Raw genomic sequence first — 26,505 nt, 5'->3', positions numbered from 1 at the left:
ACGGACGGGCGGTGCGCGCGCTTACCCACCTCCCACCCGTGTCCCCGCCCCCTCCCGCCCTCCTCCCCTAACGACGGTGGCCGCACAGGGAGGAAAAGCTCTGAACGCCAGTTCAGCCACTCCAGAGGGCTGGGGAGGCGGGCGCTGCGCGTGCGCAGAGGTGTGGTCGGGAAGGTGAGCTGAGGCTGGAGTTGGGAGCGCGGCGCCTGTGAGGTGAGGAGAGGCCAGACCGGGCCAAACCAGGCCAGGCCAGGCGGGCGTTCGTGGCAGTGGCTGCTGTTGCAGCTGTGGTGGCCATCGAGGACACTGGGACTTTGGGCTGACGGAGACACCCACAATCCGGCCTCCAGTCATCCTAGGCCAGGGTCTCCCGCCACAGGCCTGGACTAGCGCCCCAGTCTTTTACTTGGGGACCTTAAGCTCTTGTAAGAGCAGTTATTATCTGCACCCCGCCCTCCTTTTTTGTAGATGAGAAAACTGAATCCTAGAGAACCGTAGCAAATTGCCCAGGGTGACACAATGGTTAGCTACCAGAGTATCAGTCTTTTCATTTATGTCTTTTCCTTTATGGCAGACTACCTCCCCGAGACCCCTGACTTTTTTTCTTTTTTTCCTCCTGACTTTTTAAAAATACAGTATAGTTGGCTTCTGCTGAGGGAAGGGATTGTGTGGAAGTAAATCGAGGTATTGTAAGTTGATTTGGGAAGTTCTGTATCATTGTGGATTCTTGGGAGAATTAGCTGACTTCCCTGGTTCTGTGGTTGTGGTTGTTGTTTTGCTTTGTTTTTGTTTTTGGGGGTTTTTGTTTTGTTTTTTTCATCTTTAAAATGTAACTGGATCAGAAGACTGGTACTTTAACTTCTTGTTCCTGAGCCCCTATTCAGAACTGTGGTGAAACTCCCTCCACCTGTTGCTCTTTACCAGTCCCACACAGTCTGTTGGACCTCTACACCATCAAAGAATAGTTACACATTCTTATTCCTTAGACTGGGCCTAAAAGATTTGAACAATCTCTGATAGAACTAATTCAGTCCCTATTATGTGACACAGATTTAGCCACCAGAAGGTTAAGCAGGTGGAGAAAGGTAAAAGATATGTGAAGAGATTCAATGATTCAAAAGAAGGAAATTGATTTGAGTGGTCAGAGCAAATGGCAATCTTTAAAACAGGAACAAAATAAGAAAAAAATATTAAAACCTAGCCATTTTAACATTGGAGTTAGGACATTGCATCAATTTTTTTCAAAAAATGGAAAACCAATCTGAACAATGCTTTCTTAGGAAAAACATGATTGCCAAATTAATGCAACAGTGTACCGCAGAGGAGATATGCCAAAAGTTTAAACAACTCAAGAGAATTTACCACAACTCAGGAGGGAAGTATAACATAAAACTATGAGAAACAAGAATAGAAGACATGGAGAATGGATCCAGAAAACTAATAATAAATACAAGTTCCGGAAGGTCATAATGGAACTGACTGAGAAGGATCAGTTATCAAAGAAATAATAGAAGAAAATTTACTAAGTTGATGAAAAAATTTGAATTTAAGACTTAAATTTAGCCCTCAGATTTAAAGCATTCATGAAATACCAAGGTAAAAATAAATGAACAATCATAGCTAGACCTGTATTACAATGAAAGCTTCTGAGTTTAAAAAATTCAAATGTGGGGGCGCCTGGGTGGCGCAGTTGGTTAAGCGTCCGACTTCAGCCAGGTCACGATCTCGCGGTCCGTGAGTTCGAGCCCCGCGTCGGGCTCTGGGCTGATGGCTCAGAGCCTGGAGCCTGTTTCCGATTCTGTGTCTCCCTCTCTCTCTGCCCCTCCCCCGTTCATGCTCTGTCTCTCTCTGTCCCAAAAATAAATAAAATTTGAAAAAAAAAATTAAAAAAAAAATTCAAATGTATTTGACATGTAACAGCAAGATGTATAATTTAAAAAATTTTTAAGCTAGTTGCAGAACAATATATAGAGTATGGTTTTATCGGGTTGCAGCAAAAAAATTTTTTTTCATATGTATATTTCTCTATGAATACACCCAAAAAAGGTATGGAACTATATACATAACCAAACTTTTTAATTATAGTGGTTGTCTTTGTAGAAGAGAGTAGATTTAATGGGAGAGATTGAAACATCTTTATAGTTCTATATTTTTAATTCTTATAGTAGGAATTTGGTCACATATGGGTAATCCAAAAAACAAAAAACATTTGGATAATGGGAAAGGGAGGAATTCAATTTCTAAAACCAAAAATTTTACAGGTCACGTTTGCTGAGCACAAAGTAGTAAAACTAGAAGTAAATAATCACAAATTAAGCAAAATTCTAGCTACTTAGAATTTTCTTAAAACATAAATTTTAAATAATTCCTAGGTCAAAAAAATAAAGCTAAGAGTGTGGATTCTTTAAAAATTAAAATTAATGAAAATATTGCATAACAAAATGTATCATTAAAGCAGTACTCAGAGGAAAATTTATAGCCTGAGTGCTTTTATTACTAATTAAAATTGTTTTTTAATGTTTACTTATTTTTGAGAGACACAGGATGTGAGCAGGGGAGGGGCAGAGAGAGAGAGAGAGAGAGAGAGAGAGGGAAACAGAATATGAATTAGGCTCCAGGCTCTGAGCTGTCAGCACAGAGCCCTACGAGGGGCTGGAACTCCTGAGCTGCAAGATCACAACCTGTGCTGAAGTTGGACGTTTAACTGAGCTACCCAGGCGCCCCTTACTAATTTTAAAAGAATGCAATCCATGAAATGCCCTACTGGGTATTTACCCAAAAAATACAAAAAGACTAATTCAAAAGGGATACATGCACCATCCCTGTGTTTATTGCAGCATTACTTACAATCACCAAACTGTGGAAGCCGCTCAAGTGTCCATCGATAGATGGAGAAGAAAGATGTGATATTGTGTGTGTGCGCGCGCGTGTGTGTGTATACACACACACATATATGTGTATGTATATGTGTGTAAATACATAATAGAATATTATTCAGCCATAAAGAATGAAATCTTGCCATTTGCAACAACATAGTTGGAGCTAGAGAGTATAAGGCTAAATGAAATAAGTCAGAGAAAGACAAATAACATGATTTCATTTATATGTGGAATTCAAGAAACTAATGAGCAAATGGAAAAAAAAAAAAAAAAAAAAGAGGCCAAGCAGACTCATAACTGTAGAGAACATACTGATGGTTACTAGAGGGGAGGTGGGTGGGAGAATGGGTGAAATAGGTGATGAAGAAGGATTAAGGAGTATACTTATACTGATGAGCACTGAGTAATGTATAGAATTGTTGAGTCGCCATATTGTACACCTGAAACTAATATAACGCTATGTTAATTACACTGAAATTAAAATTAAAAACTTCATTTAAATAAAAACTTTTAAGAACTTAAGATTTTTAAAGAACAATAATATGCTAAGCATTAAACAAGAGTAGAAAATGGAAGAAATAAAGATGAAATCAGAGATTAATAAAAGAAAAAGAATAGCACTTGATAAATAAATGGGAGAGCTCATTCTTCAGAAATAAAACAGACATTAAAAATAGACACATTCCCAGATGCCTGTGTGGCTCAGTCGTTTAAGTGTCCTACTCTTGATTTTGGCTCAGGTCATGATCTCACAGTTTGTGAGTTCAAGCCCTGCATCGGGCTTCTCGCTCACAGTGCAAAGCCTGCTTGAGATTCTCTCTCTCTCCCTCTCTCTGTTCCCTCTCTGCTCCTTGTTCTCTCTCTCTCACTCTCTCAAAATAAATAAATAAACTTAAAAAAAAATAGACACACTTCAGGAGCATCTGGCTGACTCAGTCGGTAGAGCATGCAACTCTTGATATCGGGATTGTTTCTTCACCAGTCATATCAGTAAATTATGCCATCATCTAAGTCAAAACCCAGGAGTTACCCTTAATACCTACCCCTCCCCCACTCCCCACATTTAATCCAATATCAGGACATGTCTCTTTTATCTCTGCAGTGGACAGCTATGGAATTAATTACCCCAACATTCTCACCTTTTCTCTTGAAAAGTGCCCCCCCCCCATTCTCACTTGGAAGTACCTTTTCTTTTTGTCTTTCCTTTTTTTCTTATTTCATTTGCTATTTTTCCCTCAGGTGCAGAGATTTGAGGCAATCATGCTATTCGTCCACCTTGTCATCAACAAGTCCTTTCTCATTTTATCTTTTTTCCCTTCAAACCAGTTACTTATGTTCCTTCCCTCCCTTCTTAGGTAGCCAGTCTAATGTGTTTGATATATGTCTTTGGATATACATGTATCTTTGAATAGTATAGTTTCATGTGCATGTCTTAAATGTGCATAATTGATACTGTGTCATAGAAATCATTGTTTCTTCTTCATGTTTCCGTAAATACTTCTGACTGTTGCATGGTATTATCTTAAATGACTTCACATCCTTGACTGCTGGTCCTGGGCCAAGATGTGGCAATCAGAATCCTTACCCAGAATTTTTGAACTGAAACTAAGGAAAAAATCCCTTTCCAGTGTGGAAACCATAAAATGTAAAACACAGGAGCTGTCAGCAGCCAAATGTCCTGCCATGTGGAACCAGCTGGTCTGCAATGAAAAAGAATGAAGCCAACATGCAGAAAACAGCAGACGTGAGAAACAATGAGAAAGTCCTGGAAAAATCTCAAGTCTCTGGTTCCAGTTGTTCCTGAAGCTCCATATTCCTGCCCTTCCCATGTTTCAACTCTTCTTGGATTCCGTGAGCCAGTAAATGCTGTCACCTCCACCTTGTGCCTAAGCCAATTCATATTGGGATTCTGTGACTTGCAACCAAGAGTCCTAATTATAATCTCCAAAATGTATCTCTTTTGTGTGTGTGTGTGTGGTTTTTTTTTTAATTGTGGTAAAGTACACATTACATGAAATATACCATCGTAACCATTTTTAAGTGTACAGTTCAGTAGTGTTAAGTGCATTGACATTGTTGTGCAACCAATCTCCAGAACTCTTTTTATCTTGCAAAATTGAAACTATATCCATTTAACAACTTCCAATTCCCCCCAGCCTCTGGCGACCACCATTTTAGTTTCTGTGCATCTGACTACTCTAGGTACCTCATATAAATGTAATCATGTATTTGTTTGTGACTGGCTTATTTCACTTAGCATAATATCCCAAAATTCATCCATGTAACATGTCAGAATTTCCTTCCTTTTTAAGGCTGAATGATATTCCATTGTATGTATATGCCACATGTTGTTTACTCATTCATCTGTTGATAGATACTTAGGTTGCTCCCACCTTTTGACTATTATGAATCCTACTGCTCCTAACATAGGTATACAAATACGTCTTTGAAACACTCTTTGAATTCTTTTGGGTATATACCCAGAAGAGGAATTGCTGGATCATATGGTAATTCTATGTTTAACTTTTTGAGTAACTACCATACTGTTTTTCATAGCAGCTGCACCATTTTATATTTCCACGAACAGCAACAGTACACTAAAGCTCCAGTGTCTCCATATCCTGCCCAATACTTGTTTGTATTTTAATAGTAATCATCCTAATAGGTGTAAGGTGGTATCTCATTGTGGTTTTCATCTGAATTTCCCTAGTGATTAGTGATGTTGAGCAACTTTTCATGTGCTTGTGGCCATTTCTATATCTTCTTTGGAGAAATGTCCATTCAAGTCCTTTTCCCATTTTAAAATCAGATTTGTCTTTCCAAAATACATCTTGAATGATTATTTTTTCTACCCTCACTTGCACCATCCAAGCACCTGTGGATTTTCATGTAGACAACAGTACTTCCTAAATGGACTGATTCCAATCTTCTTTCTTTCCTTTTCATTCACCACAATGGAGCCAGAGTGAATTTCTGAAAATACAAATTCTGACATGTCACTTACCTGCTCAGAATTATCCAAAGGCATTCTGTTGCTCTTCAGAAAAAAATCCATGAGCCATGGTCACTTACGATGTAGACCTTGCCACCTTCACTCTTTCTTTCTTATCACACTCCCCTTTGATCACTATTTTCAGATACATTGGCCTTCTTTTAGTTTCTGGAATATGCCAAGTTATTTCCCTCCTTGAAGCCTTCACACATATTCCCTCCACCTGAGACACTTTTCCCTCTACTCTGCCCATTCACCTTATGGGTCATAACTTAAATTTCACTTCTCCATACAGGACCTTCCTTAATCTCCTTCATCCTTGATCTATATAACTTCCCATTATAGTAGTATCCTATCATAACACACTTCCCTAATACCACCTATCAATATTTGTAAATATCTCTCCACTAGATTATAAATTTTAAGAGCAATGACAAGTCTATTTTTCTAACACTGTATCCCCAGATCAAATATCTGACACAGAGAGGTGCTCAATATTTGATTGGATGAATAAATGAATACCAGATAGGAAAAATGCTTAGAAATATTAATATGTTCAACGTTATACTAACCCATTTGAAATTTTAAATTAGATGATTTCCCCCCCCCAAAAATATAAATTACTGACATTCAGGAGAAAGCAGCAAATCCAGATAAACCAATTAGCTGTGAAGTTACTGAAAAAGTTACCAGAGGTATGCTTATAAGGCAAAGACAAATCATCTTTATTTACAGATAGCATGGTCGTTTGGAGAATAAACTATAAAACTATTATATCTAACAAGGTAATCTAAGTATCCTATTACATGATAAATATACAGAAATTATTACCTTTCATATATATCATCAGCAAGCAATCAAAAAAATATTAAAAGATACCTTATTTCAAAGCAACAAAAATATTTTCTACTTAAGCATAAATTTAATCAGATCCACACAGGACATAAATAATGAAAATCTTACTTAGAAACCTAAAACAAAGGCTTTACTAAATTGAAGGACACCCATGCTCATGGATAGGAAGACTCAGTATTTTTATTTAAAAATTTTTTTTTAGTATTTATTTATTTTTGAAAGAGACAGAGCATGAGTGAGGGAGGGGCAGAGAGAGAGGGAGACATAGAATCTGAAGCACGCTCCAGGCTCCAAGCCAACAGCACTGAGCCTGACACAGGGCTAGAACCCACGAACCGTGAGATCATGACTTGAGCCAAAGTCAGACACTTAACCCACTGAGCCACCCAGCACCCCAAGACTCAGTATTTTTAAATGTCAATTATGCCCCCACTTCACTTGCATATTCTTAAAAAATGTTTATTTTTGAGACAGCATGTGCGAGTGAGGGAGGGGCAGAGAGCGAGGGAGACAGAATCCCAAGCAGGCTCTACCCTGTCAGTGCAGAGCCTAATGCAGGGCTCAAACTAAAACTGTGAGATCATTACCCAAGCCCAAATCAAGAGTTGGTCGCTTAAGCGACTGAGCCATTCAGGTACCCTTCATTTGTATATCTTAAACTGGATTTTCTGGCAACCTTGATAAAGGATTTTGAAAGTTTATGGAAGAAATGTGTGAGAAAAGCCAATACATTTTTTTTTTTCTTTGAGAGGGAAAGAGCCCACATGTGCACAAGCAGGGGAGGGGCAGAGAGAGGGGGAGAGAATCCCAAGCAAGCTTTGTGCTGTCTACTTAGGGCCCCCAACTGGGGGCTCTATCTCCATGACCTGAGCTGAAATCAAGAGTCAGAGGTTTGGGGTGCCTGGGTGGCTCAGTCAGTTAAACATCTGACTTTGGCTCAGATCATGATCTCACAGTTCATGGGTTCAAGCCCCGCATTGGACTCCCTGCTGTCAGCGCAGAGCCTGCTTCAGATCTTCTGTTCTCTTCTCCCTCTGCCCCTCCCCCTCACATGCTATCTCCCCAAAATAAATAAATATTAAAAAAAAAAAAGGTCAGAGGTTTAACCAGAAAAGCCAATACATTTTGGCATAATCATGGAAGAACGTATTAATACAGTGAACTGGAAAAAGAATTGGCAGTCTGATTAGTGGAACAAAATACAAAGTCCAGGAAAGCTCCCAAGTGTTAATAGAAATTTAATCTTTGATAAACATGGCATTTCAGAGGAAACTGATTGGGTAAGTGGTGTGTTAGGGTCACAAGAGAATGTAGCCAATAAATATATACAGAAAAAGTGTTCAATCACTAACAAATATAAATTCAAACTACTAGACATATTTCATTAAATTGACAGACTAAGGGGCACCTTGGTGGCTCAGTCGATTAAGTGTCCAGCTCTTGATTTCAGCTGTCACGGTTTGTGGGTTTGAGCCATGTGCAGGGCTCTGTGCTGACAGCATGGTGCCTGCTTAGGATTCTCTGTCTCCCTTTCTCTCTGCCCCTCCCCTGCTTTCTCTCTCCCCCAAAAATAAATTTTAAAAATTGACAGATTAAAAATGACACAACTGGGTGAAGGAAGAAGGGCATTCCTTAGAAACTGCTGTTGGGAATGTAAACTGATATAATCTACAACTCCTCTGGAAGTCAGTTTGGCAATGGGTATCAAATGTCTTATAAGTGTGCATGCCTTTTGATGCAAAATACATTTGGCACAATTTACCCAAAACACAAATACAGACAAAAAGATCTTGCAACGGGTCTCTTTGTTACATTAATATAGATTCCCCCCCCATCAAAAAAACTTTAACTATGGTATTTATGTGAAAAGAAGTAGCCATCTAAAATGTTGTATATCTATTGATAAGCAAAGATTCACATATTGTCTCAGAAAAAGCAAGCTAGGGGCATCTGGCTGGCTCAGGGCATAGGACTTTTGATTTCAGGATCATGAATTCAAGGCCCACGCTGGGTATAGAGGTTAAAAATAAAATCTTAAAAAAAAAAAAAAAAAGAATAGAAAAAAGAGGGGCACCTGGGTGGCTCAGTTGGTTAAATATCTATCTGGACTCTTGGTTTCAGCTCAGGTCATCATCTTACGGTTCGTGCCTGCATCAGGCTCTGCACTGACATCACGGAGCCTGCTTTGGTTTCTCTCTCCCCCTCTCTCTGCCCCTCCCCACTCACTCTCTCAAATAAATGAACATTAAAAAAAAAGAAAGTGAAAAAGAAAAGGCAAGTTATCAAATCTGTCAAAAAAGTTTTGTTTGTATAGGTGTGTGGGCCTGGAAAGATAAATCTCAGAAGTTAGATAGCAATTGTCTTTGAGGAGGAAACAGATCAAATTCTGTTTTTTACACTGAACATGCATTGCTTTTGTTAATAAGGAAAAATAAAAAGAAACTTCATGTTTAAATGCTACAATAAAAATAGTGAAAAATGGAAGCATAAGTTATTGAAAACAGTAACTAAAGAAACTTTAAAGAAATTGAGCCAACTGGAATAGGGGTAAACAAAATGTTATCTATGCTTTTAGCTGTCATATAATGTATGTATATTGAAAAAACAGGAGTTGGAAAATGAACATAATTTATCAAAATGGTAAGATTGCAAGCAACTTTTCTCCTTCTTAAATATTTTTTAAATAAAAATTTATAGCATTTTGAACACAGTTCATTCAAACTTCACAATTATGAAAATGTAGAGACCAATGACAGTGCCAAGAAACGGATGGTGTGTATGAGGGGTGAGCTTTAACCCTTCAAAAATCACCACCAATTATTTTCTATAAAGCTTCACCAGAAAACAACAGAACAAAAATAAATAAAACCTTAACACATTTACTAAGAAAGTCAGCTTCAATGCCATTTGCAACTACGTGGATGGAACTAGAAGGTATTATGCTAAGTGAAATTAGAGAAAGAGAAATATCGTATCACTTCACTCATATGAGGAACTTAAAATACAAAACCGGTGAACACAAAAATAATATAAAAACAGGGAGGGGGACAAAACATAAGACACTCTTAAATATAGAGAACAAACTGAGGGCTATGGGTGGAGGGAAGGGCTAAGTGGGTAAGAGGTATTAAGGAAGACACTTGTTGGGATGAGCACTGGGTATTATACATAGGGGATGAATCACTGGAATCTACTCCTGAAATCATTATCGCACTAACTAACTTGGATGTAAATTAAAAAATAAACTAAAAATAATTAAAAATAAATAAAGTCAGATAATGTAGAAAAATATTTTTAAAAAATAAAAGAAAGTAAGTCAGCTTCAAGACAAGTTTTCTATAGAGATTCTGGAGCCCCAGTACTGGAAACAGTTCCATTAACATCACAGGCCCCAGGTATATTTTCCTGGGTTGTACATTTTCTTTTTTCCTCCCTCTTTTTGAGATTTTTTTAAGAGTAATTTAAGGTTCACAGCAAGATTGATGGGAAATTAGAGACTTCCTATATATCCCATGTCCCCCACAAAAGCAGAGCCCCTCCCCCCCATTACCAACATCCCCACCAGAGTGGTGGTGTTACAATTGAACCTGTATTACCCATCATTACCACCCAAAGTCCATGGTTTACACTATGGTTCACTCTTGCTGTTACACATTCTATGGGTCTGTAAGCCATTTTCAAAATCTTCTCATTAAACACAGTCTCAGGCTTTAACCTCTTTTTGATTCCTGGATTTCAGAACCATGTGTGCTCAGTACTGCATCTCCTTTGCTGATGTTGAGAAAGCTCGTGTCAACATTCAAGATTTTATCCACCTCACACCAGTGCTAACAAGCTTCATTTTGAATCAAGTAACAGGGCGCAATCTTTTCTTCAAATGTGAACTCTTCCAGAAAACTGGATCTTTTAAGGTAACAATCCCTTTTGCTAGTGTATCATTATCTTCTCAAACCCCTTTTGCATATACATTTATTTGATCCTCCTGACCACCCTGTAAAACAGGTAGAACTATTTTTATAGCTGAAGAAAAAGGGTTGTAGAAATTTTCCTTTGATCAAGTCCTGGTTACTTAGCATCAGTGTTGACAAGCCACTTGAACATTTACTTAATCTCAAATTTTCTTTATTTTTTTTAATGTTTATTTTTGAGAGAGAAGAAAGACAGAGCATGACCAGGGGAGGGGCAGAAAGAGAGGGAGACACAGAATCCGAAGCAGGCTCCAGGCTCTAAACTGTCAGCACCAAGTCCCATGTGGGGCTTGAACCCACATATCCAGAGATCATGACCTGAGCCAAAGTCAGATGCTTAACCGACTGAGCCACCCAGGCTCCCCAATCTCAAATTTTCTTATAATTGGGGTGATCGTATATTTTACTGTCCAAACTAGAGCATATTTGAGAAGGGGTAACTCGGGATTAAACCCAGACAACAGACATTAACCTGGATTATTGCAAGGCAAAATGGGCAAGTGTGATCACTGTGTATATAACCTAGTTTAGGCATTCGCTGTGTGTCAGCTTGTTATTCCTTGATACCTTATTGTGAATATAAAAGATCTAAACCAGGCTAAACCTTCACACAATAAGATCTTTTTCTATAAAATATGTCAGAGCCTTCCCTTTGCATAAAAGATAGACTTTTGGGGGCATCTGGCTGGCTCAGTCAGAAGAGCATGCAACTACCTCGATTTGGGGGTTGTGAGATTGAGCCCCATGGGTGTAGAGATTAAATTTTTAAAAACTTAAAAAAATTTTTTTAAAAAGTTAAACTTCTGTGTTGATTCGCTAGTATAATTTCTGACAGTTGAGCTTCTTTAAGATCCTTTCAGGTAAAAATCTGAAAGCCGCATTTAGCCCTATGCCTGACAGGTATGAATACCCATTAAGTGGTAGCTTTAGGACCTTTTTCCCCACCCATTAATGAGCACTTTTATGTTAAACAAAAACACTATTCTCTTTTGCCCTTTGCTTTTGCTATGGTTTTATTTTTTATTCATTAGACATCAAACACTTATTTTCACTTACTAGGAACATATATATACACATACACACATATATACAGTAGGTCTTGTGCTATTATCCACACTTACAAGGGAAGACAAGCTAGTCAACAAACAGGTTAATGACAAGTAATGTAAGACAGATACAAATCAAACGCCATGGATTGAAATGCCTGATTCTGCCTGGGAGATCAAGGAAGTTGAACCAAATGCTGTTTGACCCAAGTCTTACAGGTGAGCACTTTTAGCCAGATCAAGGAATGAAGGAAAAGAACTAGACTTAGGGGTACCAGCATGCTGAGAGGTACGGGGGTATGAGCTAACCTGGTAGGAGGGAAACTGGAAGCAATTTAGGATGGCTAGAACAGTGACGAAAGCAGGAAATATGTTTTAGAAAGACCACAACTTCCAAGGAATCTGTACTTCTTACAAAATAGCCAGTCAATGAAAAAAGGTAACATTTGTTTTTAAAAGGTCACTTTCAGAGGCACCTGGGTGGCTCAATCAGTTGCTCAACGACTCCTGATCTCAGCTCATGTCATGATTCCAGGGTCATGGGATCGAGACGCTCATCGGGCTCAGTGCTAGGTGTGGAGCCTGCCTGGAATTCTCTGTCCGCCCCCTCTCCCTTGCCCCTCTCACCTGTTCAAGCTCTCTGAAAATTAAAAACAAAAAAACAAAAAACTAATTTTAAAAAGGACAATTTCATAATCTAGTGGAAATATTAGAGAATGAGCCTTGGAGGATCAGTTGAGGTTTGATACAATGCAAGTTGAGAAATGAAGCTTCACCAAGGTAGTGGCAAAGACACATGAGATACTTCTGAGGTAGAATCAGTGAGATTTCGTGATGGAATGGATGTGTGGTGTTAGGAAAAGAAAACTCATGAAAGCTCTTTGGTGTTTTAAAAAGAAACTTTTCCATCAAATCCATGGATTCACCATCCTTTTCCAGATTCGTGGTGCCCTTAATGCAATCAAAGGCTTGATTCCTGCCACCTCAGAAGAGAAGCCCAAAGCTGTGGTTACTCACAGCAGTGGAAACCATGGCCAGGCTCTTGCTTATGCTGCCAAATTGGAAGGTATTTGATTAACTTCTCAGGGTACTGGGTAGGATCATCAGATAAGAGTGGAAAAGTATTCTTACTCCCAGTGAGATTGGTGATAATTGTGGGAAGGATATTTCCAAGTTCCTATCTGATTATATAAGCAAACTGACAGAAGTTTCTATTCTAAATTCTGATTTGTACTAACTAAACATGGTTCTCTCTCCCAGGGATTCCTGCTTACATTGTGGTGCCCCAAACAGCTCCCAACTGTAAAAAATTGGCAATACAAGCCTACGGAGCCTCCATAGTATACAGTGAACACAGTGATGAGGTAAAGAAGAGGGCAGTGCTCAGTGTCACCTTGACTGTCAAATGAAACTTCTCACCCTAGCTTACTGGCTATTCTGTCTCCTATGTTTCCTCTTCATCTCTCAATGTTAACATGCCCAACTTTTTCTCTATACTCACTCAGGTGACATCATTAATCTCCGAGTTTAAAATATCACTTATACTCTTAAATCCAGTCCTGATCTTTGCCCTTAACCCAGACTTGTATATCCAACAATTACCTGATATTCCCACTCAGAATGTCTTAATAGGCATCTCAAATGTACTCTGAAACCAAACTCCTGGGGAAGCTGGGTGGCTCAGTCAGTTAAGTGTCTGACTCTTGATTTCGGCTCAAGTGATCTCGTGGTTCATGAGTTTGACCCCTGCTCTGTGCTGACAGCGAGGAGCCTGCTTGGGATTCCTTGTCTCCCGTCTCCCTCTCTCTGTCCCTCCCCTGTTCGCTCTCTCACTCTCAAAAATAAACATTAAAAAAAAAAAAAATTCCTGAACTTCCTCTCCAAAACTGCTCCTCTTCCAGTCTTCTCTATCTCAATAAATGACAACTTGTATCCTTCTAGGTGTTCAAAGTAAATGAAGTCATCTTTGAGAACTCTCCCGCACCCTACATCCAAATCTTAGTCCTACTTTCAAATCATTTCCATTATCCAACTACTTCTAACAGCCTCTACCATCAACACCCTGATTCAAACCAACATCAGTTCTCAACTAGATACAGTATCCTAACTGGTTTCTCTACTTCTTCCACCCTTGCCCCACTAGTCTGTCTTCTAGAGACCAAGCAGAACTATCCATTTAATAAGTTAGAACTTGTCTCTTGTCAGCTGAAAATCCTCCAGTGGTTTCTCTCACACACAGCAGTAACCAAAATTCACACAATTATCTAACACCTGGATGAAATGGCCCATTCCAATCATATCTGACATCATCTCCCACTATTACTGTCCCCCAAACACTCCACACCAACCAAACTAACTTATTAGCCTTTTCTCAGAAAAGCCAAGCACTTCTGTTTTGTAGTCTTTGCACTTGCGATTACTCTCTTCCTGGAATATTCTGGAGATTCACAAGACTTGTTCAAACCTATTAAAATGTCACATGACTAGAGGCCCTTCCTGAGCACCCTATCGAAAACAAACTTACTTTTCTCCATAGCAGTTAGGCATACCATATATTTACTTATATGCACCCCTTCCCACCATATTGGAACATAAATCCACTGAGCACAATGATCATTTTGTTCACGGTTATATCCCCAGTGCCCAAAAATAGTCTGAAATAAGGATGGCCAATAAAATGTTAAATGACTGAATCTAACTTGTTGGGAAGTCTATTCAGTATAAATGGAGTGAGCTACATTAATGTACTCTTTCAGTCCAGAGAAAATGTTACAAGAAGAATTTTGGAAGAAACAGAAGGCATCATGGTACATCCCAACCAGGAGCCTGCAGTGATAGCTGGGCAAGGGACGATTGCCATGGAAGTGCTAAACCAGGTGAGAGCTGTTAATTCTTGTTTAACCACTGGTAAAGCTGATATCTGGCTGTAGTCTATTTTACGTATATATAAAACTGGTTATTGATAGACCTATTTATACTTTACATTCTTTTCACTAAAGATACCCTTGATAGATGCACTGGTGGTTCCTGTAGGAGGAGGAGGAATGGTTGCTGGAATAGCAATTACAGTTAAGGTAAGAAAACAGCTTCTGGGGGTGCCTCGGTGCTCAGTTGGTTCAACATCCAACTTCTGCTCAGGTCATGATCTTACAGTTCATGAGTTTGAACCCCACACTGGGCTCTATGCTGACAGTTTAGAGCCTGGAGTCTGCTTCAGATTCTGTGTCTCCCTCTCCCACTGCCCTCCCTGCTCACGCTCTGTCTCTGTCTCTCAAAAATAAATAAACCTTAAAAAAATAAAAAAGAAAAATAGCTTCAAAAAAAAAAAAAAGAAAGAAAATAGCTTCTGGAGGACTCCCCACTTCAGGCATAGCAAATTTTATTTTACATCATACTACACTATGGACACTTGGTTCAACATTCCTCCCAATTGCTATTCCTTCCCATCATCCCTTGGCACTTGAAATGGAAGGCTCTTCTCTGCCTCACTACTTTGTTCTTAATCCATAACAACTGGACAGCACAAAAGCAGTTACAATGAGTGACACCCTCATAGTCCTTTCCCTGAATTCCACCTCAACAACCCACTATCCAGGGGCTACTCTTTCCCCAAGTTATCAATGGAACCAGATATGATCTAAGCAACTTAAGGCCAGTATTAGGGATACAATTTAAAATGCTTAAAGGTCTATTTTCATTACATCAATCAAAGGAAAGGCTCTTACTTAACAGAAATGTGTTACCTATGTTGCCTATTTTACTGCACGCATGCAAAGCAAAATGCTGTGGCTAGTTGTAAAATATCTAATATTCCTCTTCCCAGGCTCTGAGACCTAGTGTGAAGGTATATGCTGCTGAACCCTTGAATGCAGATGACTGCTACCAGTCCAAGCTGAAAGGGGAACTGACCCCCAATCCCTATCCTCCAGAAACCATAGCAGATGGTGTCAAGTCCAGCATTGGCTTAAACACCTGGCCTATTATAAGGGACCTCGTGGATGATGTCTTCACGGTCACAGAGGATGAAATTAAGGTGAGGCTCCAATAGAAAAGGAAAATACAAAACAATGGATCAACTTCTTAGGCAAAAGAATCTTCTCCTGTTTTAAGTAGAAACTGACTCCCTGGGGACTTGACTAGATGACTTCATGACATGTGGGAGGGTACCCCAGATGTATTAGACAATCCTCTCAACAGAAGCAGAGTAAGGATGGGAAAAAAGCCCTGCCCTTCCCTGGCAAGCATATACATATGGCCAAGAAGAAAATTCAGATTGGGCATATAACCCCATCTGGCCTTTAACTGTAAAGGCCAACCAACGAGGCTCTTTCTCCTTCTCCCATTTCACTAATTCTTACTCCTTTTCATACCAACAGTATGCAACCCAGCTGGTGTGGGAGAGGATGAAACTGCTTATTGAACCTACAGCTGGTGTTGGAGTGGCCGCTGTGCTGTCTCAGCATTTTCAAACAGTTTCCCCAGAAGTGAAGAACATTTGTATTGTACTCAGTGGCGGAAATGTAGACTTAACCTCCCTAACTTGGGTGAAGCAGGCTGAAAGGCCAGCTCCTTATCAATCTGTTTCTGTTTAGTTTATGCAAAAGAGATGGGATTCAGTGTCTTGAGATACTTGGAAATTTTGTTTCCTGTTTACTTTAACTCCCTATCTTCCCCTCTTAAACAGCTTTCAAAATCCTACTGGAAAGTGGATGTTTCAGTAATAGTTTTGTTTTGTTTACTAAGTAAGTAGCAAGAGAAAAACATCCATAGTTTACTGTGACACCTTATCAGGGCCAAGAAAAGCCTTTTGCCAAAACTGGCAGCAGACCTCTAGGCTAAAGTAGAAAACAAACTTTGTCCAATTACAACCTGTAGGATCCCATCCCTAGAGTGCTAACTAGCAGCAATGAGACAGAATCCCAGTGAATCCATTACTCCATATCCACCTCAGGCACTGTTGAAGAGATCTCACTTTTCATCCATGGTACTGGTTCTGGTACATATGGATCATAAGTCCATTTGGGGAAAACTCGTTTATAGAGGTTCATCAGTACTGTGTCCTGAGATTTTAGCTTCCCATCAAAACTGCACTTCATGTGGCCATGAGTACCTAGAAAGAAAACAGAGCAAGTTGGTCAAATTAAAATAGAAAACGTTAAAGCAGTAGTCTTCTAACCCAACAGTCATTTAGTAGCACTGGAGAAACCTAGACAAGGTACCAAATCCCACATTCTCTTACCTAAAGGCTCCTTGATGTGTCCCCTGCGGCCCCACTTTGTTCTCAGTTCCACTGGTTTAAACCACAACACATCCTCTTAGAAAGAAACAAAGAGAAGACCAAGATGAAACATGTACCCACAAAGGGTAAACTCAACCCTCACCCCACAAAGGCAATCTGATCCCATCCTTCACACCCACCTCTGTTGAAGAACATGTAGCGCACTACTGCCATCTTAGTAAAAATTTTGAAAGGATGACCACTCAAAACAACTCTCTTGATGACCATTCTGTCTGGATCCACTGACAACAGATGGCCTGTGGCAATGAGGCTGTGCATTCCTATGGGGCAAAAGCAGAGCAACAGGAGTCTACAAGCCAAAGCCTTCACTGATTGCCCCCGTCCACTTAAAGACCCAAACAAGATCTTTTTAGAGAAACCTTAAAGTAAGGATATATTATGCTGCCCTCCTGGGTCCATGCAAAGATCATTAAATGATATTCCCTCTACGCCTGTTGTGAGAACCTATCCTAAATACAGCAGTCTGAGCAGCACCTATCAACTGGCTATGGTTTATAAGCAAGATAAAGTTCCGTTTGTCATCCTTGTCTCAGACCCAGTCTGAGGCTGAGATTGGGGTATTTTGAAAACTATTATTACGTTCTTCATACCATATGACTCTCAAATCTAAATACAGGAAATAGTTTTAAACCTATTAAGGACCTACAGGTCTGTTCACCTCTGTGAACTTAACTTACCATTGCTATTCTGTTTAAAAAGCAGTACAGATGCAGGAGGAAACGTGATTGGGCCATATACTGTCGCTACCAAGGCCACATCAGCAGTCAGGAATCTCTGAAATTTATGTTTATCCGCTGCCATAATAAGAGTTAAAAAATAAAAAGTAAAAACATTTTGAGAAGCCATAGGTAATCCAGAAGACTGTGAAAAGCTGTATCATTGCAACTCAAATCTAAGGCAACTTATGTTTCTTTGCCCCACTAGTTCTCAAAATATTTTCCTACCTCAATACAACTGTGAGATACAACTCAGTCCTTCACAGTGATTTTTCAACAGGGAGGCAAAATCTTGGAGCTTGGACTATATTTGGGGTTTGAAAAAGTTCTCCAGGTGATTCTGACACTCATTATCCCTACCTTGTTTGGGAAGCAATGCTTTACAGAAAATACCTCCACTAAATCAAAAGCCTGTAGTCATGAGCAAGAATTGGCAAATATTTTCTATAAAGGGCAACATAGTATTTTAGGCCTATGGCCACACAGTCTTTCTGTTCCAACTACTACTCAGCTATGCCACTATAGCAAAAAAAAAACAGCCACAGACAACACATGAGAAAAAAGGGGGAAAAAAGAAGGAAAAAAAAAAACCCAACAACCCACAATTGTGTTCCAACAAAATTTTATTTAACAAAAACAAGCAGTGGGGCAGATCTGGCCTAAGGGCCATACTTAGCTGATCTCTGATCTTGAGGACTACCTGAGCTTCTGCTTTTATCTTCAACGAAACTCTCCCTCCTGCTTAATACTGAATTTACAGAGAAATAAAATATTTTAAGGGAAAGAGAACATAATTCCTCATTTAGATAGCATAGCTAATTAACACATGGCTAGTAAGAACAGAAATTATCCAGAGTACCCATTAATACTGCCTTCATCATCTTCCTCCAGCCACTGCTGAAAGCTGAGTGTGTGTGGTAATGTTCAGAAGCCTCCAAACATCTTCCCACTCCTAATGTATAGGAGTCCAATCATTTTTGCCATAAAAGTGTCCCTGGTCACCACTCTTCAACATCTTATCCCAACATCTCAGAAGCCACGTACTTGTTTTACCCAACTGTGGGCCACCCCTATCCTTCACCCACACTGCCACCGGCCATCAGATGCCAAGGGTTCTACACTTTGTGACACCATTTTATAGAGCCACCAACTCCCATTCAAAACCACTTTGGAACAAATACTCATGGCAGAGAAGCCTCAGCACCACACAGAGGTTGCATCACTGGGATGCTTCAGACAGGTTCAGACATTGTGAATAAAAACATCATTGGCTCCTAGACCAGAGTAGTGAAAATACCCTTAACCCAGAAACCCAGAGTTTCAAATTGTGTATTCTACACACCCGCACTAAAAATCAATAGTCCCCCAAAAGACATTAAGATGGACAAGAACCCAGAAGCTTCCCCACTGCTTTACCTGCAGTGTGCTGAGAGAACAAAGGTGAGGCTCGGAAGCGCCTGAACCCACAGTGGAAGATCAGCTCCTCCTTAGCTTTCACAGGCTCAGTGTTGCCAGGGTGCCGGCTCACCACCATATTCAGTACTGACATCTGGGAACCACATGAGAAAAACAGACCTTCCTATCTGGAATAGAGCAGCCTAAACTGAAAGAAGACAAACTAAACTAGCAGATCCAAATTCGCTCTAATACTCATTTACAGTAAATAAGATTTACCTTTTACCTTTACCAACAACTGGCATTCAAGTTACATATAGGCTGGTTTTTGGGGCTTTCACGCAGCCTTCTGTGTTAGCTAACCTTCCCGTGTCTAACAATGCAGAAGCTCAACATCTGCCACAAACGCAGTGCCTTCAAGTCACTCAACTCACCACACACCTCAAAACTACTCATTCAAGACAGTTACCTCCCAAACTCTTCCACTGACCAAAGGCCAGAGCTCTCGCATACACGCAATACACACGAGTACTGGCCATCAAGAAAGAGACCTACGCGTGGCCCAACCACTCCTTCCCGCACCCCCCCCCACCCCCCACTTAAGGCTGCCAACCCTTGGTTAAAATCTAATCTGACAGAGAAGTCTCAGAACACAGAGTGCATCACTGAGATGCTTCAGACAGGTTCAGACATGTTGTGTAACACCATCATTGACTTCACCATCATATTCTCTGATTCTTCATCCTAAGGCAGATTGTTTACATCCCAATGAGTAAAATGTCGGTCACATAAAATTTCAGACTATCATACAAAACTGGTTGGAAAGTTTCTTAAGTCCCCATTTCCCACAAAATACTAACTCACCTTCTGTTCATGAGGTAGTAAAGAAAATACAATCAAGGGTGCCCCTCGCTTAAAGTATTCAATCACTGAGATAGGGACTTCAGAGACATGAAGCGTGACATACCAGCCAACCTGCCAAAAAGAAAGTAGAAAATAATCATTTACCCTTAAGGTCTCGACAATGATGAAGCATTTCTCCAAATATGTTAGAAGTCTCTTAAACTACCCTAAAGCCCATCCTCACCCTTTAAAACTGCCTTTCACAGATGCCTCAACTACCCAGATTAAACTTTTCAGTTAACATCTGATACCTCTTTGTTCTCAATATCACTCTCACCAGTGACTCAGTGGCTCCTCTAATTCAACTATGGGCAGCACAAAACTAAATAAGGTACTCATGCCAAGAGAAGGAATAAAGGAGAGGGCACCTTGGCAAACAGCAAATTACAGGGATGGACAAAGTAAGGCAGATACCTCAGCTCCTTCGACCTCTTTTTCTTCAATTTCTTTAAAAATGCGTTTCCTAGTACTAGTAAAGTTCTGAAACTGAAAGATCCGAGCATAATCTTGAGGAAGGTTTTCCTTAGGATCCCATGGAGATGTCCGGAAGCTCTTGAGGCCTCTGTATTTCTGAAATCTAGATAAAGAAGATTTTAAAAAATAGTCAAATTTATATGGTGCTACTTTTTCACTCAAGTCACTTCTAAAATGGCTAAGACTCTAACGTAAAAAAATTCTCCCAGTATCTCTCAAAATAATCTAACAGCCTAAAACCACACTCCAAAACAACTCATAACAAGTATTTCAGAACCAAACCCCAGCCCCTCACTGACAAAGGACAAAGTACTTAGAGTGGCTCTTTAACCTGGCAAACAAGGTCCTTGACAAAAATATTACATCCCTAATATCCAATGTAAACCCTCTGGCTTTAATCAGATTCATCTCCAGGGAAGACATCATCTACGTCTTCACGTTTTTATTCTTGCCCAAACTCCCTCAAATCTCCAAAATGTTTTATACTTTCAGTATTAGCTCCTATAGGAAGCACTTGCCGATTAACCTTAGTATTTCCCCTTCGTTAAAGTACTGTGACATTGTTAGTCTGCACCACACAGTCTGGAACTTGATTACATATTACTGTTTCTGTATGTATGTCTTACCTTCCCATATAGAATGTTAGCCCTTCAGAAACGGGGACAATGTGTTGTGTTTTTTTTTTATCACACTGACACACTTCTGAGCCACATGAATTTTAAATAAAAACACTGATTTTAGACTTGTTGACTAACCGAATTCTTGCAGCCACGTCACGGGGGGTATCTACTTCATCTGGAAACATCTCTTGCAGTCTTTCTTGTTTATATTTCTCCAACATTTTTTCTTCAGCCTCTTCATCCACATTCTCATCATACAGATCATCATGCACAGACTCTCCTATAGTCATAGTTTCACATTCTTCCTCCTCTTCCTTTTCACTGCTCTCATCCTATAGAATAAAGATTACAGTTTCACACCCGTCTCTACCCTAAAGACGATTAAACTATAAGTAAATTAGTTTTACTATGCACCTAGTCAAAATCAGTATCAATTCTAATAGAGATTAAGTTATAAAAGAAAGTCTCACTTCTGGCAGCTCTAAGTCATTCCTAGGAAACTGATCACACACAACCCTCAAGGTCAGGATTGCACTTTGCCTTGCATTTGGGGCTGTACGCAGAAGTGGCCTAAGGATTCATATCTTTACCTGAGATTCCTCTTCAATAAAATCCTCATGTTCTGTATCATCATATTCATCTTCCCCACCACTTTCACCATCCTCATCCAAAATCCATTCAGCTTGGTAACTGGATGTCCCTTTGGGAACCTTCTTTACCACCTTGGAACTTTCCTTCAAGCAGTCTGTAGAAGCCCAAATGAGTTAAGTTAAATTATATACCTCTGGGAACCTGGGTGGCTCAGTCAGGTGAGCATCTGACTCTTGATTTTGGCTCAGGTCATGATCCCAGGGTTGTGAGATTGAGCCCTGCGTCAGGTTCAGCACTGAACATAGAGACTGCCTAAGTTTCTCTCTCTCTCCCTTTTCCCCTCCACCCCTCTTGCGCACTCTCTTAAAAAAGTATATACATACATATACTTATATATACCCACACACGTGTATATACATACGTACACATACACACCTTTCCCCTATTACTCCCGTATTCTCACCTAGGCAAGATAATACCAGACATTGCTATCAACACCAGAAACTCTAGCAGACACTATGAGTAGAACAGACTACTTCCAAATTTAATTCAGCTGCCTCAGAACTAGCGACACTTACACAGCCCAATAAGCTTTGCAACAAATCAAAGTTGTTTATCTGTTTATGAGAAAACAACAACACAAGTAATTTTGAAAAATGGAGCAAAGCTATGTCCAATGTTTGCTTGGTGCAAACATACAGCCTTTAGAGATAGAGGGGAAAACTAACCTCCAAATACATCTCATCCCACCCTACCCTGTGAGCAGCTAGAGAAAATGCACAATTCTAGGCCATATGAAATACAAACAAGTTTGCCAATACCAACCATTTGCCTCATTCAGTTCCTCCTCTGTGGGCCAGGTTTGCTCCCCCTCCATTGGATCTGGGATAACCTCTGTTTGCAAAGATTCTTGTCTTTCAGGGTCTGCCTTCATTAGGACCTTAAGGTCTTCCTCCATATCAACCACAGCATCCATAGCACAAATCTGAAAGCCAGAATAGTTGACACCAAACGTTACCCAAAATCTACTAAATCTAACATGGTAACCAGAAAGATTCAGAAATAACACAGTCCTCAAAATAAATAAATAAAATAAAATAAAAACAGAATGAAACAGTGAGCCCAACTGGTCAAATCTTTCAACCATTTCAATTTCCTAGCATTTTAAGTCCATACCTCTACTTGCTTTTGAGGCCTTTCATCATCTGCTCTCACTCCTACACATTTATTACCTACCTTACTCCCATCAAGCTGATTTCTTCAAAGAAACCATCTGATCTATCCCTGGGACTAAATTCATGTTGTCTCTATCTTCTTCGACAGTTTCATCTCTCTTCATCTCATAAGTCATATTCATCCATCTCAACGCCTGGCTCAAGTCTGAGCTCTTCTGTGAAGCTTGCTAGTCTACTTTCTCAACTTACACAGCAGGTCTCTATCCCTCAACCACACTTTTTCAATCTTTGATGTTTGCCATTTTTTCTGACGTAATTAGGCTGTCCAAGGAAAGAGACTGCATCTTGTGTCTTTTATACACTCAAAGCCAATTGCTATGTGAGGTACCTATAAAGTGCTGAATACAGGATATCAACATATTCAGTTGACTACTGTCTTACTTCAAACTAGCAGTCACCTCCAGAGGCTAGTATAGTTGTCTAAGAGTGCAGACTACCTCCTCTGATGTTATTCACATCCTACACCAGTTTACACATAAATCTACAAGTCGTTTAAAAAACATTTAACGTTTACTTATTTTGAGACAGAGAGAGAGAGAGGGAAGGAGAGAGAGAGAGAGAGAACGAGTGGGGAAGGGGCAAAGATAGAGGGAGAGAGAGAAAATCCCAAGCTGGCTCTGTGCCATCAGCGTTGAGCCTGACACAGGGCTCGAGCTCACAAATCGTGAGATCGTGAGCTGAGCCGAAATCAAGAGTCAGATGCTTAAGCGACTGAGCCACCCACGCACCCCTACAATACATAGTTTTTAAGAACATCACTCTTACCTCCATTGCAGCTCCAGAGTTCTGTGATTTGACCACTCTAGGATTTAAAAGGAAAGGGTCTATAGGAGCATCTATCTGTTTCATCTGGAAATCACCCTGTCCAATGATATGCAGCAAGCTATTTACATTCAGAGTCTGTCCACGAATATAGCCTGAGATTTTCAAGGTGCCCACCAAGTTATTTTCTTCACTAGGCACAAAGTCAGCAGCATGAGCAAACATGTAGGCCCGTCGATCTCGAAAGGCAAGATGTCGTTGCTTTTGGTTAGCCAACTGCCTGAGCAGCATCTGTGCCTCCTGTTGTGTGTCTAACAGGAGAAGTTTGTCATCAGGAAAGCGCTTTTCCACTGCTTTACTTAGCTTCTTTCTGGTATCTATTTGTTTCCTTGGTGGGAGGCCAGAAATCCCCTGGACAGCTAGTGCTGTGAGCAAGAGAGAAAGGGCTTTGTTACTTACTTTACCACGTGTAAATCCCCACCGTAGTTCACAAACAAGCTAACAGTTCAGTTGTGAGACCAGAGATCACTGAGAAACTGAACACTCAACTACCCTAAAAAATTTTCATAGTGAGGGGCGCCTGGGTGGCACAGTCAGTTAAGCGTCCGACTTCAGCCAGGTCACGATCTCGCAGTCCGTGAGTTCGAGCCCCGCGTCGGGCTCTGGGCTGATGGCTCAGAGCCTGGAGCCTGTTTCCGATTCTGTGTCTCCCTCTCTCTCTGCCCCTCCCCCGTTCATGCTCTCTCTCTGTCCCAAAAATAAATAAACGTTGAAAAAAAAAATTAAAAAAAAAAAAAAAAATTTTTCATAGTGAAACCAAAGTTCATACTCTTCTTCCTCTGGGCAAAGAGTAGCCCAGAAATAAAAAGCAGCTTGATAGATAATTTCTAAATGATGGACCAACTTAAGCCATAGATGTACAACTCGCCACCAGCCAAATACAACCCACCAGTTGTATTCCTGTATCAAGTGTCAGACAGAGTGCCTGGAAAATTATAGATGCATAATAAATGCTAATTCACTTCCCCCCCTTACCTCTAATACTCCTAACTCACTTACTATAGGTAGGAAGGCCCTGGGCAAAAAGGCAGGAAAGGCAGTAATCCCCAGTGCTGTCCCAGCCTTCTAGTGGATCAAGGAGAAAAAGGATGGTATCCGCCACTTTAGCCATGTCTAACACAGCGTGCAGATCCCCTGGAGATAAAAGACAAAGTTAGTGGGAAGAGGTGTTTGGCACCAGCACATCATACTAAAAGAATATTACTACTACTCAGAATACAACAATAGAAAACACTGTTGTATGCTCCAACCTGGCCTTGCAGATGTGAAATACCACCGATGTTTCAAGCGGGGGCATAACAGCACAAAGCTATGGGTGCTTCCCCACTCATTCAAGTGTACTGTTCCAGTGTCCTTATCCTGAAGCAGCCTAAAGGCCTCCGGCAAGGAAATCCTGTCATGCAGAGGCACTACCAGCACCTGATGAGGAGGACCATCCTTGCTGCCCAGCTGTCTTTTCTCTGCCAGAACCTGAGAATAGAAAGATCAATGTTTCAGTACTTCATTTCAGTATTGTATTTCCCATAGCATGGACGCCCCTTCCTCACCCCCCACTCCCCACTCCCAGTCCACCGCATCTTTCTTGTAAAAGGCACGTAGGCCGGGAGAGTGGGCAGAAGCCTGCACCAAAACAAAGAATGTCCTAGCATGAATCTAGATCTGCATGACTGACATGTGCCCGAGAATTATTTTTCCATCCCCGGCCCCTTCCCAGGGTCACATTTTTCAGTTCGAGGCATTACCGCCTAGAACAGCTGTGAAACCACACCACTCCCCAATCCCTGCTCCTCTCACCGCCTCCTTCTTCTGCTTTCGGAGCTGGCTGGCGCGATGCCTCTGGTCTACTCTGCTGAGCTCTTTTCTCACTTTCCTGCTTAGGACCTTCAGTGCTAGACGGCCTAGAAGATTAAAAAGGGCTCTTATGCAAGGTACCAGAGAGTCCAGAAAGGGGACCCTCTCCGCCCATCTTAGAGCCTTTTGCGCGCGGTCCAGGCCGGAGATAGGAACTGTCTGCACACAAAGAAAAGCAGCTAACATCTAAAATAACTCTTCTTCCTCCAACCCTATCTTCTCACCCTTGCCGTCCCGCTGCGCGGATCCCCGACCCCGATGCCGCCCGCCTTTATGAGCTTTATTCTGCTGCTTAAGAGGGCCAGAACGGTGGGCCGCCATGCCGCCGCTCACGTGTACCTAGTCAGCACTACTTCCGGGCCGGACGGAGCGCTTCCGGCCCCCTCCTTGCCCCTCCCTCCCAGTGGCGGGGCGGGGCTCACCGCGTCCTCTCGCGAGAGTCCTTCCAACCAGGCTCAGAAATAAGACTCCGGCGTCTCAGCAAAACCGCGGAGTAAACTTTTCCCACGCGGCGGTCTACGGCTGGGGGGTTTAAAAAGCTGGATGTAGACTCGAGGTTTAGCCTCTCAGCCCCGGAGGGCTTTTTTTGCTACCTGTATTTTCATTTTTTGCGCTATCTAGTTGCATCACCTTAGGCAGCTGTTGAAGTTTTTCCATTCGTGTGGAAAAGGGCTAAGCCCTTCCTGTCACCTAGATTTGTGCACGCCGCTCCTCAGTTTGCAGCAGCAGGTGTTACCACTTTGAGCAATCCTTTCTTCCTCTTATGGGCTGCTGAGGTCTAGAAGGAAAATCGCGTGGAAGGCTCCGTACAAGTTCCCGCTGATCACCGTTATCCCAACCCGCGCCCCCCGCTCCAACA

At 40.9% G+C, this 26,505-nt stretch overlaps 2 protein-coding genes and 2 non-coding genes across 4 annotated transcripts; 1 reads left to right on the top strand and 3 right to left on the bottom strand.

Moving 5' to 3' along the window:
• Window positions 1–62: 62 nt before the first annotated feature.
• On the top strand, window positions 63–16,351 carry SRR (serine racemase). The gene is made up of 8 exons (XM_030296762.1): window positions 63–213; window positions 10,466–10,637; window positions 12,680–12,806; window positions 13,001–13,104; window positions 14,497–14,616; window positions 14,740–14,814; window positions 15,564–15,773; window positions 16,117–16,351. The coding sequence occupies exons 2-8, from the start codon at window positions 10,470–10,472 to the stop codon at window positions 16,330–16,332; spliced, it is 1,020 nt and encodes a 339-aa protein (XP_030152622.1). The 5' UTR covers window positions 63–213; window positions 10,466–10,469; the 3' UTR covers window positions 16,333–16,351.
• TSR1 (TSR1 ribosome maturation factor) lies at window positions 15,103–25,994 on the bottom strand. Its single transcript, XM_030296759.2, has 15 exons — window positions 25,871–25,994; window positions 25,590–25,693; window positions 25,046–25,265; window positions 24,795–24,929; window positions 23,739–24,160; window positions 22,564–22,723; window positions 21,738–21,892; window positions 21,283–21,479; window positions 20,468–20,630; window positions 20,015–20,125; window positions 19,172–19,304; window positions 17,717–17,833; window positions 17,159–17,299; window positions 16,980–17,054; window positions 15,103–16,850 (listed from the first exon to the last, which is right to left on the bottom strand). The coding sequence occupies exons 1-15, from the start codon at window positions 25,965–25,967 to the stop codon at window positions 16,672–16,674; spliced, it is 2,409 nt and encodes an 802-aa protein (XP_030152619.1). The 5' UTR covers window positions 25,968–25,994; the 3' UTR covers window positions 15,103–16,671.
• LOC115501915 lies at window positions 18,940–19,034 on the bottom strand. The gene has a single exon (XR_003964966.1). It is a non-coding gene; the product is annotated as a small nucleolar RNA SNORD91 family (small nucleolar RNA).
• Window positions 19,783–19,872, bottom strand: LOC115501916. Its single transcript, XR_003964967.1, has one exon. It is a non-coding gene; the product is annotated as a small nucleolar RNA SNORD91 family (small nucleolar RNA).
• Window positions 25,995–26,505: the final 511 nt, after the last annotated feature.

The sequence above is a fragment of the Lynx canadensis genome, chromosome E1 (genome assembly GCF_007474595.2).
Source record: "Lynx canadensis isolate LIC74 chromosome E1, mLynCan4.pri.v2, whole genome shotgun sequence".
Lineage (NCBI taxonomy): Eukaryota > Metazoa > Chordata > Mammalia > Carnivora > Felidae > Lynx > Lynx canadensis.
The sequence above is the reverse complement of the archived record's forward strand: the minus strand, read 5'-3'. Positions and strand labels throughout refer to the sequence as shown.